This window comes from Lipotes vexillifer, unplaced genomic scaffold (genome assembly GCF_000442215.2).
Source record: "Lipotes vexillifer unplaced genomic scaffold, Lipotes_vexillifer_v1.1 scaffold560, whole genome shotgun sequence".
NCBI classification, from domain to species: domain Eukaryota; kingdom Metazoa; phylum Chordata; class Mammalia; order Artiodactyla; family Lipotidae; genus Lipotes; species Lipotes vexillifer.
In genome coordinates this window covers 420943-436641 of record NW_006792210.1, presented here as the reverse complement: position 1 = coordinate 436641, position 15699 = coordinate 420943, and the positions used below count along the sequence as shown (strand labels likewise).

The 15699-nt window shown below is 42.1% G+C and overlaps 2 protein-coding genes across 3 annotated transcripts in view; one reads left to right on the top strand and one right to left on the bottom strand.

The window, feature by feature from the left end:
* The window catches only part of PGRMC1 (progesterone receptor membrane component 1), a 7981-nt gene extending 1859 nt beyond the window's left edge, over positions 1–6122 (top strand). The window contains exons 2-3 of one of the 2 annotated variants that reach the window (XM_007465451.1): positions 1958–2113; positions 4830–6122. In XM_007465451.1, coding sequence (XP_007465513.1) covers positions 1958–2113; positions 4830–4933 — 260 coding nt within the window. In that variant the 3' untranslated portion in view covers positions 4934–6122. The remainder of the gene's footprint in view (positions 1–1957; positions 2114–4829) is intronic. The other variant, XM_007465452.1, reaches the window with a different exon arrangement.
* Positions 6123–10789: 4667 nt separating this feature from the next.
* Positions 10790–15699, bottom strand: part of LOC103071973 (putative splicing factor, arginine/serine-rich 17B) — an 8929-nt gene continuing 4019 nt past the window's right edge. The window contains 3 exon segments of the mRNA XM_007465466.1: positions 10790–10936; positions 10939–12438; positions 12682–12719. Coding sequence (XP_007465528.1) covers positions 10790–10936; positions 10939–12438; positions 12682–12719 — 1685 coding nt within the window.

Here is a 15699-nt window from a genome sequence, read left to right as displayed (position 1 = left end):
ATTCCTGCTCCTGGTCTGTTTTACTCTCCCAGTCCAGCTCATCAAAATCAGATGTGCTAAGGTTCTTAAGGAACTCTCCCACTTAGCAGTTTTTCCTCGTGGAGGATTTTAGAAGACCTACTTTCTGTAGACATGTAACGGTCAAGATAATTTGAAAACCACACCTACGTTATTTGTCACTTACAGTGGCACACCTAAAGGCATTATCGATAAGCATAATCGTGTCAATATCTGTTCTTACTGAGATACACCATAAAGCAATTGAAACGTGTGCCTGGAGCATCATGATATGATTGTAGTTTGCAAAGTCACTGAGAGGAATGTAGGCCTGTGTACGGAGCCCAAAACTGGGAGTCAGGCAACCTGGGTTCTCCACTTGGTTGGATCACTGACCAGCTGTGTGACCTGGAGCAAAGCATTGTTCTCTCTGGGCCTTAGTTGTCCCTCTTTAAAATGATAAGGATGGCCCATTGTGAGAACTCTCAGTCTCTACCTGCACTATTGTCCAGTGAGGCCATGAATATGTGACAACATCATTTGGAAATTATACTTGATGTTATAAAGGATTCCTAAAAATTATTCATTATTTTTAATGATATTATTGTATGCATGGCACTTTTGTGGGTGCTGGGAATATAGCAGTGAACAAAACAGGCACAAATCTGCTCCTGGAGCTTACATTCTAGTGACTATACATTCTGGTGAATAATATATATATATACTCCAAAGATTTTCAGTGCTCCCCTCAGATTGCTTAAGTATTCTGTGACCATAATTTCTGAAATGGTGAGGTGCAAACCCATACACTTGGCCTATTTACCTTCTCTAGTGGAAATGGTAGTATGTAATGATGATTAAAAATAACCATTTTTCTTTGGACTCGTATGTGCATTTTAAAGTTGATCATACATTTCGTCTAATTTGTAAAAATAAAAGAATCCTGGTGGACTGAGGTTTCAGGTGGCCAGGTCGTAATGAAACTTGATCTGTTCTCATACTTGGCATGGTGGTTACCTACAAACTTTTTCATGTCAGACTTGCTACTCAGTCCACCTTTGGGGAAACAACACATTGTTTAAAGTACACTGGCTTCCTCTTCATTTACTTGTGCAATATTTAAATACGTCTAAAAATCCACTTTAAGTACCTACAGAATGATTCACTGCTCTCTTAGACAAAAATTTAGTATCATATGTAATAGCATAATACTACGTATAATAGCATTCAGATTATCTTATAGATTTTTCGCAGTCTTCAAGCCCACCCAAAACGGGGTGACAGACCTGAGCCCCGTGCCATCTCTTCTTTGTTGACACTGAAGATTATGTAACCTGTGGATAGATTTCTGAACCACTGATATTCATGAAATGATTTCTCCTGCAGATGCCACATGTTAATGTTTAACACAGTCTAGTCTTGCAACCAAAGATCTCTATAAGACACTCTTGACTCATTAAATCGTATCAGAGTATGTTTATAAGAAGATGTTTTTCATTTACACTTGAGTGTTTCTTATCTTCAGAATCCGTAACTTTGACTGATGCGGCCCAAGTGCCTAGAACAGAGCCAGGCTCCAGGTTCAATATCCAGAAGTTGAATTCTGACCCATGAACTCACTATTATCTTGGATCATTCCCTACTAACACCTTCCCCCCCAGGAGATAATCATTTATGGCTTTTTTATTAGCTGTTTGAAAATCACAAGAAATGAATGCTAAGGTATAGCATTTTGATTTAGTTTTAGTTGTTTAAAAGTTTAATGACAACAGGTCTTTCAGTATCCACTAGGTAATGATCAAAGGATCAACATCACTTATGGTTTCCAAATGGAATCTGATATTCAAAAAGCAGGCTCTCCATGTTAATGGGTAAGGAAGCCATTTTCTGTGTGTGAACCACAGAGAAATTGACGGCCTAATAAATAATCGACTTTGGTTTTGTTGTTTTGTTTTTAAAGAGGGGCCATACGGGGTCTTTGCCGGAAGAGATGCATCCAGGGGCCTTGCCACATTTTGCCTGGATAAGGAAGCACTGAAGGATGAGTACGATGACCTTTCTGACCTCACTCCTGCCCAGCAGGAGACCCTGAATGACTGGGACTCTCAGTTCACTTGTAAGCGGTTGTTTTTTGTTTTTTGAATTGTGCCTGGATCAAATTTCTACCAGTAATGGGATTCACGGCAGTACAATAGTTATTACTAAGCAGGCTGCAACTGGGAAGCATTTTGATAGGCTCCTGAATCTTGGACGGATCAAGTTCATGGCTTGAAGTAATTGCAGCAGTGCTGAGTCACTTGCCGTGATTGCATACCAGTTTCTAGCTAGTTCTCTGTGGAAACCTGGGTTTCTGTTTTTTTAAATTTTTGAGAGGTTTGCGTAGATTTCACAATAGGATTTGGTGCTTGGTGTGCAGGGGAAAGGAGAGTGGCCATCTTGGCTACAGAAAGAGGGATTTTCATAAGCCCTCACTTGTAGAACTTGCCGTTTAAAAGCAGCCCACATTTCTGTTAAAGAATGAGAGACTTGTATTCTACAAAACAGCTTCTCTTTGAATCTAATTGAGCCCAACTATAGGCCTCATCTACAAATGATGCTTATAATCTGCCCAGCAACAATGGTGTCTGCGTTTTTAAGAAGAAAGCAAAAAGGAGACACTTGTTTCCTGGCTTATGGTATGGGCTGAGGTCTTTGGGGGGAAGTAAGGACGGGGGTTAAGTTCATATTTTGAGAATTGGGGAAGTGGCTTTTGTCCAACCCAAGTGTTTGATGATCACTTTAGCAATATTTCACTGCTAAGAATTTGAATAATAATTTTTCCCAGCTTTGAAACAGTATATAAAGACAGTGACCACTTCCTTGAGGGGGACTTTTCATTGTAAATGTCATTTTCTATTTGCCATTCTCTATAATCTGTTAAATATTATTGGCTTTTTTGGCTAAATCCAACCATTTTCTTTGAAAACAGTGCTGACTTCAGAGAGTTCTGGATTAATAATTAGCCAGGTATGGCTCTACCTTTAGAGTCTGGATCCCAAGCAGACTAATAGCTTTCAAGTCCAGAGGCAAGTCTTTTTACTCTGAAAACATCATTCAGCTATCTAACAGTCCCTCATTTTTTGCATCTTCAGGATGCCTTTGTAACAATAGATTGTTCTATAATGAAACCAATGAGTCGTAATTCATAACTTACCAAGCTCCATTTTCTAGGGCTTGCCTTCATCAGTGGGGTAAAAAGTGTGGTTCCCCCAACCCCTTAAACTAAGGCTAGCGCCCCAAATACCGTTGTGACACTTCAGCTACACTCAGAGCTGGCGTGGATTCCCCTTAAGGCAGGTCTCTGAGGCGCCACCCGGCTTTTATTTGTCTTGCACAGTCCCAAGCATCCTAGGGACTTTTATAAAATGTTCAAATAGGGAAGTTCCAATTGTTCCTGACGATTGTTTCACACCAAAGTAGCTCCGGTTGCCTGGTTAAACAGATTGGTTACTCCTCTAATTCCTACCGATACTCACAAAGAGTTCTTTTGGCCTCTGACACTGAGATGATTAACCCTACGTTAACTTGGCCCTAATAATACAGGCAATATGGTGGTTGTCTGCTGACTCCATCCCTTCTCAGGTCCCTTACGTTCTGGTTGCCCGCTTAAATCTATTTTCTCCAACGTCTCCAGTGCTCTCTGGCCTCTGTTAGCACTCCCTTTAACCACGTATAGCTGTTGCCCCGGGAGAATTCCGTCTCCTGCTCTCCCCTTCACCCACTAGACTATTATCACTCCTTCCCTTCACTGTCAGACAGCCATCTAGTAATCCGCGGCTGTCCCTAACCATTGCTCCATCCCTTCTTGCTCCCTGCAGTATGGTTTCTACCCCCACGATTCCATTGAACCTTCTTTCTCAAACGTTTCCAGGGACCTGCTTCTTGCCAATGCTAATTTCGCTCCTCCAGTCCCTGTTGTCAGTCTCCAGTCACGTGCCCCTCCAGAGTGGCTCCCTCTCCAGAGTCCCCATTTCAGTCCACGGAATCTCCAGGTTTCACTTCATTTACTCATGTTTCCAGCTTCCTTTACGTGTCTCATATCCTTCCCTTCCCATCCCCACGGACACCCCCTCCTCCTGGCTCTTGTTCCTCCGCGGGTGGATCCACCCGCTGGCCTCCCGGTCACCCTGCTCCTGGGCTCTCCTAACCGTAATCTGCCTTGCCCTCTATACACAGTGATACCATTGTGGCCACAGCACTGTTTTACCCTGTCACTCCTTTGTCGTAAACTTTCAACGCCCTTTGCCACCCATGGGACAAGTCCGGACTCCTCAGGCTGGCTTTCCACATCTGTCTTAGGATTTCCCCACCCTGTTTGGCTAGCGCTACTCCCAGTCTACTCCTGCCAACTTGGTCTCTTTATTGCTCCCCCCAGATACATTCGGTCGCACCTGCATGCCTTTGTGTGTGGTGTTTGCATTTTCTGGAAACCCCTCCCCTCCCCAAGTCCTTCTACACATTTTCCAAAGGATATCCTTCTCCCACAAGTGTTCTGCAACCCTTCCACCTAACTCATAACGAGCCCTTGCTCTGCTAAACCTCCTGTGCACAAACACAACTCATTCTGACATTACCTTGCACACTCGTTGTCAGGCATCGCTACCTGTTCTGTATTTCTGTCTGCTGCACAAAACTAACTCCCTGGGACTTGGCTGGGACTGTGGTATAAACCACCTTCAGGAAGCCCAACGTGCTACTGTGTCGTTAGTAGGCCTCTCACAAGTGCTTTCAAATGAAATGTCATGATTTTCTCGAAGCGTGAGTGACCGTTGTGTCTTCCTCTCTCCTTCCAGTCAAGTATCATCACGTCGGCAAACTGCTGAAGGAAGGGGAGGAGCCCGCTGTGTACTCAGATGAGGAGGAGCCAAAGGATGAGAGTGCGCGGAAAAGTGATTAAAGCCTGCAGTGGACGCATATCTATTTTTGTATTTTGCAGAATCATTTGTAACATTCCAGTCTGTCTTTAAAACATGGTGATTTCAATATTTAGAAAAGTTTTGAACTTGCTGTACATTTTTTAAATTAACATCACTAGTGACACTGATAAAGCTAACTTCTGTCTTAGAATGCATGATATGTTCGTGTGTCACAAATCCAGAAAGTGAACTGCAGTGCTGTAATTACAAATGTTACTACTGTTTTTCTTCTATCTGTAGTTAGTACAGGCTGCATTTGAATTTGTTTTTTTCCTGAGAGACAGGTAAGACGTGGGTATTTGCCCCAAACAGGTAAAAATGTTAAATGTGCAAAGTCCTTCAAGCATCAAGGAACAGAGGATCAACTTTTAGTCATGATGTTCTCTGAAGACAGCAGATCCCTTATTTCTCAGTTGACTTATAACTGCATGATTTCTGTTTTACCTACCTCTAAAGCAAATCTGCAGTGTTCCACAGGCTTTGGTATTGATTAAAGAGAGGTGTCCAGTAACAAAACAAAATCTCAAAGCTGGGCTCCATTGTAAGAAATCTACTTTCTTTGCTTCCAGTCTGCATCACTGTCCTTGTCCTCCTTGGGACCCTCAGATGCCCTCACTAACACAGTAACCTACAGTGAGGATTAAAACAGGATGTGAACATTCAAAAAGCAAGCTTTGGAAAAAATCAGCTGGCTTGCCTAAAAACCTAAAACACTTGAATAAAACTGTAGGACTATCTTCCCAGTCCCCACGTTCATGGTTATTTTACATGGTTGGACGTGAGAGAGGGGCATGCAGAACAGGAACAGGTGATTGCTCTCCTAAGAGCCTTCACACCCCTGAAGAATGAGGAAACTGAATACATCACTAGCCAAGTGGTTTTTAAAGTGTATTCATAAAGTAACAGTTATTCTTCTGTTGTTACAAAACTATAGCCACTGCAAGAGTAGTAGTCAAGTGTCTTGGTCTTTGATATTGGTCTTTTGGTTAACAATAAACTTAGCTTAAGTAGACTGTACAGTTGTATGAGTTTGTAAAAGAACAATTAGTGAGGTTTCTTGTAGTTGAATAGTTATTGTATTTTCTTGTGAACTGTGTTTAATGGTTTTACCTCAAATCAGAAAACAAAATGAAGTGCTTTGGTCAGTTAATAAAATGGTTTTACCCAGTACAGTGTGGTGGGTTGCCCTGTTTTTTTTAAACCTTAATCTGAGTAACCAGCTTCAAGAGTTTCACTTTTGAGTGACATTTTTTGTATTCCAAAAGAGACAAGGGGCAGAACTTGACAGAGGCCTCACACCACAAACCAAATACCAGCTTGTCCTGTTAAGAAAATAGTGAATTGAATTTATTTTTTGTGACTTGTCAAATTCTGCCTCTTTAAGTCAGAACTTAATAAACTCAAAGGCAGACTTCCACCTTGAGGTCTACGGCAAGGTCACTAAGGAGTAACTCTAGTGAAGATTGTTACCGAGTGCCAAGGCAAGTTTTGTTTTTGCTGTAATGTATCATCGGATTAGTAAAGTGTTCAGGAATCCTTATAGTAGTAAAGTTGATTCACTTTGTGCTGAAACAAGGCTATCAGATTTGCACGTGCAGTTGGTGGCATAAACACAGACGACCTATTACCCTGAATATTCGTGTTCTGCCATTTTAGTGTTAAAATTGGCAGACTTTTCTTACAAAGGAGGTACTCCCTGAATCAAAGAGGGCTCAAAAGCTTTCCAGCTTTTACGTTCTCAAACCAAATTGCCTGTTTTTGTTGTTTTTAAATGTGTCCTTTCCCCCCACTAGTTTTCATTCAACAAATACTCGAGTTGCCTGTTTTGTGCCAAGCAACCTGTTAGGCCATATGCTATGGGGGAAGGGGAGGGAGAGAGAAATTGGGCCACCTTTGCAGCCTGAAATCTCATTTAGATGCGAAGATTAGGCTATTCCCTTTACTAAGTTAAACAGTTGTCTGATGCCAGGAGGAAAACATCCAGAGCCTGGTTAAAAGCTTCAATCCCAAATAGCCGGATTCCCCTCCATTCAGAACTAAATCAACATTGTATTGATTACAGGTAAGGTGATATTACCATCAGGCAGGACTTTGATCTAAAAACATCTCAAATCCAGTTCGCATAGTCGTAAGCCATACTATGTAAAAGGCGCCATTTAAGAAGATGAGGGAGTGGTGGTTTCAGCGGGGGAAGGGTCAGCTGTTTGCTCCCTACCTGCTTGCTTCTGGCCCCTGCCCAGATACACTGTTCTCAGTCCCAGCATCTATGGGTCAGAAGCAGCATTCACTACGCGTTTGTGGTATCTCTGTGGCCTCTCTACACAATGTCCTGTTCACCTTACCTCAGAGGGCCAAACTTCATGCAAATCCTCAATCCAGAACAAGCAAGAACAGCCCTTGCTGTCTCAGAAAGAGCTCTTTGAACCCAACAAGAACCCTTTCAGCTCTGAAGTGCCCAGTCGTTCTCTAAGGTACAGTCCGCCTTTGTTAGGGATGCTTAGAGGCGGTTTGCTGTACATTTCATGTGAAAATACAGCTAAAGCTTGCAGGGTCAAAGACTGAACACTGAAGCCCCTCGTGTCTCTGACTTGTTTCTGGATGTTGAGTAACTTCAACACTTCTACCAAGGCCTGAGGGATGAGATGAAATTCTGTGGAGTCCGTTTTGCTACCTTTAAAGAACTGATAAAACCTTTGCTGAAGGGAGAATAGTCTTGAGTCCAAATACCATGATTTTAATTTATCCAAGATGAAAACACAACTGTGGTTTCATGAGCTCTGACAGGCAATTACCATAAACGGGAAGTTGCCTCGAAACTACTGAAACCAGACATATATTTTCATAGAGAATGTTACTGCAGGTGTGCAACCTTCTAGCCAGTACATGCGGTCAATGAACAAAGACTCTATGACAACTTTATTTTTAATATATCTGAAAATCAAATATGTATTATTTCTCTACCAATGCAAATGACAAGAAGGATCAACAGCGTTAGTGCAAAGCAGCATACTACGGGTAGAAATCCCAACCCCCCAAAGTGGAATTATCAGCATTTAAAAGTTAACATTTTGAACAGTCTTGCAACAAGTGAAAATACATTTATTTGGTTCTTATTTTCCAAATTATCAGGTTACATGGCTTTCTACCCTGAGAAATTCAAACAAATTGAACAAAAACGCACTGACAGATTTTTAGCTTTCTTAAAGCACTATTAGCAGCATGTACAAGGAAAAACATAAAAACACCTATTTTAAAAGACACAGCTTAAAGTTCAGGCCCTCACTTAATGGGACATAGAAAAAAGATAATGAGAAAATACTTCTGCACCACTTAAACAACAGCACAAGAAAGAATAACAATGTTAACAGAAAGTGATTACAACATTTTTGGCTCTGTTTCATTCCTTACTAAGCCAATTCATTTGAAAAGTTCAGGATAAATTGTTCTCTTCCTTGTTTAAGGCCTACACAACCCCCCCAAAAAGAGTTTTACTCAAATCTAGAATGCATTACCACGAGACATAAAAATCCAAGGTTGTATGGAAAGTAAACATAAAACCAGTATTTTTACTTTCTTCTAGGTCCCAGGATGGTATTTAGCAAAGAAAACAAGACCAAAATATTACATAGAAGTGACTTAGCACCAGTTCTATTATACAAAAAAAATTTTTAATTGCACATGCTGTATTCTGCAATTTATTTTTTTATGTCTGGTTACTGAGCAGCAAATTGTTTTCACGCCTAAAATCTCTGCAAAGAAAAATTATCAAATGACAGAAGAGATTGAGTTGGGTTTTCTTTTTCAAAACAAGCATAGCTGCTTTCCATTACAAACCCATAATGCTCTTTGTTTCAAGGGCACGAAACATGAAAAAATAAGGAGGTGGGGTCTCATTGGAGGAGAATAATACCTGGTTACCAAAAGTTGTCTGACAAAATACAAGCTGCTAGTAGTTTAAAAGGCTACTCCGGACAACAGACCTCTGAACGTTAATAATCACTGCTAGCCCTCAGAGGAGAAAAGGCACTCGCCCTAGGAGCAATGTTTCAGATTGGACAAGCCAAGCCTGGTTTTGATGGCAGAGTCACTGGCTTGCAAGTGGAATTGAATATAAGGGAGCCAACAAATCATTCATTGATAATAAGTATAATCAATCTGCTATGTTACATTCATGCCTGAACTTTTGCTTGTACTGGCATACCTCTATTAAATGCTATTAGAGGAGATCAACGAAACAACTTGCTCTTACTTTAGATCAATTAGAAGATTTTATAGCCATTTCAGATATCACGTTGCTCAAGAGGGTGGTTATGGGCACACACTGTGCCTCGTCATTCTGGGCAACCACAAGGACTGGCATCCTACCTTGGCTTTACCAGCTGGTACTTTTCTACGGACTATCAAGTTAGGACTGTTTGAAATGAATCATGTCATATGAAAATGTTGCCTTCCACTACTTCAGTGGATTAAAATCACCTTTTCCCCACTGCAGGCAACCTAATCTCATTGAGGTCTTCAACTGTCATGTCAGCTATAGCTTCGTTGGAAGAAAAAAAGTCATCTACTGCCCCCTGAGGTCCTAAATCCAATATAAGGCAGAATGAATCAGCCGAGCTTTCAATAAAACATGCACTGCATTAAGATGTATGTCTTTACGAATCTATAAAATATCTCAATTTAAAAACATATTCAAGGAGTCCAAAACCAGTAGGTAAAAAGGTAAATTGCTTATGTTAAGAGTTTACAAATCCGGCACACATACAATTTTTCCCCCGCTAGAAAACTATGGGCTTTACCCATGACTCTTCCTAACTCCATGGCATTACTGAGGATTGAGGAGGCACTTGTTACTGTTTTATAAAAGTCAGCTTTGGGATATACAGTGGCTTTTTACAAACTGATGTCACCCAACCCTGAGTGAAAGGATTACATAACCTGAAATGGAATACCGTCACGTCCTCTCTTCCCAAGTGCCATTACTGGTGCCCCAGGATCGTTCAATATTTCCTTTGGCAAATCCCACGTCATATCGCTTCAATCCTGTTGCTTTTCTAGGATGGAATGACATGGGGTTCTTCCAAAAAAACAACTCTGCTAATGGTCCACTATCTGTGTAAACCTCAAAGGACAATCTGAGCCCCTTTTAGATTCTTCTTCCAAGGCTTTGTTTCTAAAAGGACAACTCTTTGAGTCCTATGAACATATTAATAAGATTAATTTCTTTCTAGTGGATGCTCATGGAACTGTCTAATGTCATGAAGAAGTCTATTATATGTTCTAAGTGTCATCTCTCCTCTTTTATCTGTAGGTATTTCTAGATAAAAGTCAGGAAAGTTTGTTGCTGCACATGGTGTTCTGACCAAATTAAAGAACAAGTAAAAAGATCATTATTCATTCACTGCCATTCCCTCTGCAGATAAATGATGCTAAATGATAACATTATGACAGCTGAAGAGCCACAGAGGGCTATCTTAACTCCTCTCGACGTTAATTTGCTCCTTTGATGGCACCGAATTGAAGTTGCAATGGAACTGTAGAAATGTCTGTCCTTGGATAAGGAAGTTTTGCAAGCACATTGTTTTACCAACCTTCAGAATCTGGATGTTTTTGTGTTTCCAAAGTTTGCCAACACACCTGCAACACACACACACACACACACACTTAGATCTATGCTTTATCCTTTGGCAAGAGAAACAAGGTTTTGCGTTTGACCTTGCTCGTGCTCCTAAGTGTTGCTCTCTTGCTCTGTAGTTGCTAACTACATAGCTACATTTGGTCCGAAATTTTCTTCTTGCACATTTTTATTGTGAGTAAGAGTTTCCTGATCTAAGAGACCTTCAAAACATTTGAAAATATAAAGAACTAGCGTGGTTGTTTCCTAAATAGCTTCCGTAGTCAATGTGCTCCTGACTGTTATGTCTGATATAGCAATTATCAGAATTCAGTATGAAATCTTCAGAATTCTCATATCTTTTAAACCTCCTTTTGCATCCTGGTTATATTCTGACTGCCGTGGAGCCTCTCTTCTTTTGGGAAAATCCCCCAAATAGGAAGCATTAGCACTTTTTGATGATGTTATTGGCTCATGAAAGGGCCTATAGTTCACTTTCTGGTTAAATGTACTATCACTAAACTGCATCCTCTTTCTTGTGACAGTGTCTAATTGATCACTGGCACTGGATTCGTGGTGGTAGCTTTTATCAAGTAAGTATTTGGGGGCCAATATTTCCCTCTTTCTGCTGTTGCTCTTCTCATCTCTAATAGAATTGTTTTCACCCTCAAGCCATGAACATCTCAGTTCATAATTGGACCTCCTGCCTGGTTTCCTAAGCTCGTATTTAGAGTATTTTTCCTCCTCATGTTTCCACTCTGAATACAAGGTTTGCTGACTTGACCTAATTTCTGGATCGCAAGTGATGATTTCATCAGTGTCAAGAGATCCCTTTTCTGGGGAGCTATCATATGTGGCCACAGATTTCTCTTTCTCCTCTTTGTTTATACTAAGGATTTCACTGAAACATTCAGAATCACTGCTAATTTCCTCTAAGAAATCTGTCAACCTCAAATCAAAGTCTGCTGACCTGTTGGGCGAGGAAACTTGGCTTTGACTTGTGGATATGGAATCTTGGACCTGGTAAGCATGAGTCTGTTCCAACAGATGGCTCTTTCCAAAAGCTGGGGATGGCCGATCACCAGCTTCACATACTGTGTCCTTGCAATGATGTTTAAACCCCTTAAACATTCTACATTCTTTGGCATAATCCACTTTTCCCCTCTTTTGTCGTTTATGCTCAGGATCCTGAGTACAAATCTTTGTGCAGGAATCAACTTCTTGCACCTGTTCTCTCCTATCTAGGTTTTGCATTTGGCTCAAACTGGTTAAATGACGCTTATGTTTTCTCAAAGTGATTTGAAATCCACTTCCTTTCGCATGGACGGCCCTGTGCCACTGACATGTGCTTGTTATGTGACTTGGTTCTAGGCAGATACGGGCATATTTTGGAGTTTGATAATAGTTAAGAAGATAGTCAATAAATTCATCTGTTTCATAGATCTTCTGTTTCCTGCCATGGTCTCTCTCAACTAATCTGGAAGAATAGGATTTATTAGAACCATGGTAGTCTTCTTTCACAAGAGATTGACCTTGAATCATTGCAATTTGCAAAGAATTCCGATCAGGGAGCAAACTGTGATTGTATTCACTGGATAATAATTTTCCAGTTCTCTCTTTTCTAGCTGAATATCTTAATTTTTTTCCCCCAAGGTGGTGGGAAGATTTACGTAAGTGAGCCGTAGCTCTTCCCTTCATTTTTTGTTTTCGCTTGTTATCTGACTTGGAAACCTGATATCTTGGCATTTCCTCCTGATTTTGAAGATACTGAGTGTTTAACTCTTCTTTCTTCAGAGCTCCCAGTGTGGTCCTCGGAGCACGATTAGCTTTGGAGACTGCAACATCTACCTCCCGTGGGTTAAATTGTATAGACCCCTTCAAAGAAAAAGGTTAAAAATCTCACATGAAAAACTAAACAGACTAAAATTTTCAAAGAAAATTGGGCTGTCTAGCATTGTTCTGAAGAGGTTTCTAACTACACCTAGGATAGACTGAAATTCGGAACAATATCACACTGAAGAAACAGGAGGCACTAAATTAAATGTCTCGGTCTAACAGGAGCTGCTCTCATTAGGTCTACGCCCATCTTTATGTTAGAAGGCACCCCGGTTTACATACCTTCAAAAGCACATGACCCTTCGTGTACCCAGACAAAACTATAATTCAAAAAGATACATGCACCCCTATGTTTATAGCAGCACTATTTACAAAGCCAAATCATGGAAACAACCTAAATGTCCATCGACAGATGAATGGATAAAGAAGATGTGGTACATATATACAATGGAATACTACTCAGCCACAAAGAAGAACAAAATAATGTCATTTGCAGCAACATGGATGCAACCAGAGATTTTCATACCAAGTGAAGTCAGTCAGAAAGAGAAAGACAAATACCATATGATATCACTCATATGTGGAATCTAAAATACAGCACAAACAAACCATCTACAAAACAGAAAGAGACTCACAGACATAGAGGACAGACTTGTGGTTGCCAAGGGGGCGGGGGGGGGTGGAGGAGGGAAGGACTGGGAATGTGGGCTTAGCAGATATGAAATATTATATATAGGATGGATAAACAACAAGGTCCCACTGGACAGCACAGAGAACTAGATTCAATATCATGTGATAAACCATAATGGAAAAGAATATTTAAAAAAAGGAACGTCTGTATGCATATAACTGAGTCCCTCTGCTGCACAGCAGAGATTACCACAACATTGTAAATCAGCTATACTTCAATTTTTAAAATTTTTTTTAAAAAGCACATGACCCTTTTTCCTTTGTTCACAAATGGATGAGTCTACTTACTGTTCCAGGTATTGTGCTAGGGGCTGGGGACATGAAGAGGAATAAGAAATGCTCTAGAGCCCTCCCTGGGGCTACAATCCTAGAACAAGAAAAGACTGATGGGTGAAATGCACACGTGTCTAAAAGGGTCAGCTGCCTTTGACAAAGATAAACAAAGGGCTTTCTGGGCTATAGTCCAGCCTCTTCCCATGGACTGCAGAGGGGTGTGACCCTGAGCTGCCCACCTCACCCGCCCCAGCTGGAAACAAGACAGCAAGTAGAAAATATGGCTGTGACAGTGGTTCTCTCTGTGGTGCTCTCTGCTCTGCACGACTGCAGGGCAGGTGAAAGGTCCTGCACATGGGCCCTACCTCGCTGGGAGAGTTTGTACTGAGCTCCCACTGACACCTGGCACAAATCAGGGCACAGAGCTTACCCAGGACTTGGGATTAGAACCTGCGGACTGCATAATCAGTGTAAGGTATTGACGAGGCCAAGAATTAGGCACCACACATATTTAAAGAGAGAAATTCTTCAAGAGGAGTCACCCTTGGCAGTCATTAAGGTAAACTAAAAAAGATCCAGCTCACCTTATTGTAAAGGGAAATGTGAGGTTTTTCTGATCCTGATTTCATGCAGTTTGACTGGCCACACCAATGAGAACAAAAAGCTGAGATGGCAAATACACATAAAATTAACTCTATCTAAGATGAATGCCATGGGACCTCCCCGGTGGCGCAGTGGTTAAGAATCCTCCTACCAATGCAGGGGACACGGGTTCGAGTCCTGGTCTGGGAAGATCCCACATGCCGCGGAGCAACTAAGCCCACACGCCACAACTACTGAGCCTGTGCTCTAGAGCCCGAGAGCCACAACTACTGAGCCTGTGTGCCACAACTACTGAAGCCTGCACGCCTAGAGCCCGTGCTCCGCAACAAGAGAAGCCACTGCAATGAGAAGCACGCGCACCACAACAAAGAGCAGCCCCCGCTCGCCGCAACTAGAGAAAGCCCGTGTGCAGCAACAAAGACCCAACTCAGCCAAAAATAAATAAAATAAATTTTTAAAAAATAAAAAATAAAACGAATGCCATTCACTTTTCGTATTTAAGAACACTGAATATGGCTTTTTAAATTAACACTTTGGGAGGCCTTTCTGGCCTTTACTCTGGGACATCTGCTGAGTCTGGTTATCTTTAGGAGGCCAGTAAGTGGGAGAACAAAAAACTTCCGAAACTGAAACTCTCCAAGCAAAACAATTGGCCTGTGATGTGAGACATTCCTTAGCAAATAGTTTAAGACTAGACTAAGGGACTTCCCTGGTGGTGCAGTGGTTAAGAATACTCCTGCCAATGCAGGAGACACGGGTTCGAGCCCTGGTCCGGGAAGATCCCACATGCCACAGAGCAACTAAGCCCATGTGCCACAACTACTGAGGCTGCGCTCTAGAGCCTGCAAACCAGAACTACTGAGCCTACGCACCACAATTACTGAGCCTGAGCTCTAGAGTCCACAAGCCACAACTACTGAGCCCGCGTGACACAACTACTGAATCCCACATGCATGGAGCCCGTGCTCTGCAACAAGAGAAGCCACCACGATGAGAAGCCCGCACACCACAACACAGAGTCACCCCCGCTCGCGACAACTAGAGAAAGCCCGCGCGCAGCAACAAAGACCCAACACAGCCAAAAATAAATAAATAAGTATTTTTAAAAAGGACTAGACTAACAGGAGCTTGCTCCACCAAGGTCTCTGTTCAAGGTTCTCCCTTCGCATCCAAACCGGTCACAGATCAATGGCCAATGAAAATTAATGGAGGACTACAAACCCAACACCCCCACCATCCATTTCTTCCCCCGTGCATTTTTTGTTACCTCAATTAGGAACTTACAAAAGTAGATGCATGAGCTATATCGCCCCGGGTGAAACCATCCTAAAGTTTAGAAACACAAAGTGTGTGTGTGGCAGATGGTTGGGGGGGGGCGGGGAAGGGGGGGTGAGACCCAACGCCTTCAGAAAATCTGGGCATCCCTTTGGTAAATGCACAATTGGGGTTATTAGAGAACAGCCTATTGAAAATAAACCTCAAAGAATACAGTGAGCCTTCCACATGTGCTGTTTAAAGGATAGGCCATTGTTTAAAAGTAAAGGTCGTGGGCTTCCCTGGTGGCGCAGTGGTTGGGAGTCTGCCTGCCGATGCAGGGGACACGGGTTCGTGCCCCGGCCCGGGAGGATCCCACATGCCGCGGAGCGGCTGGGCCCGTGAGCCGTGGCTGCTGAGCCTGTGCGTCCGGAGCCTGTGCTCCGCGGCGGGAGGGGCCACAGCAGTGAGAGGCCCGGC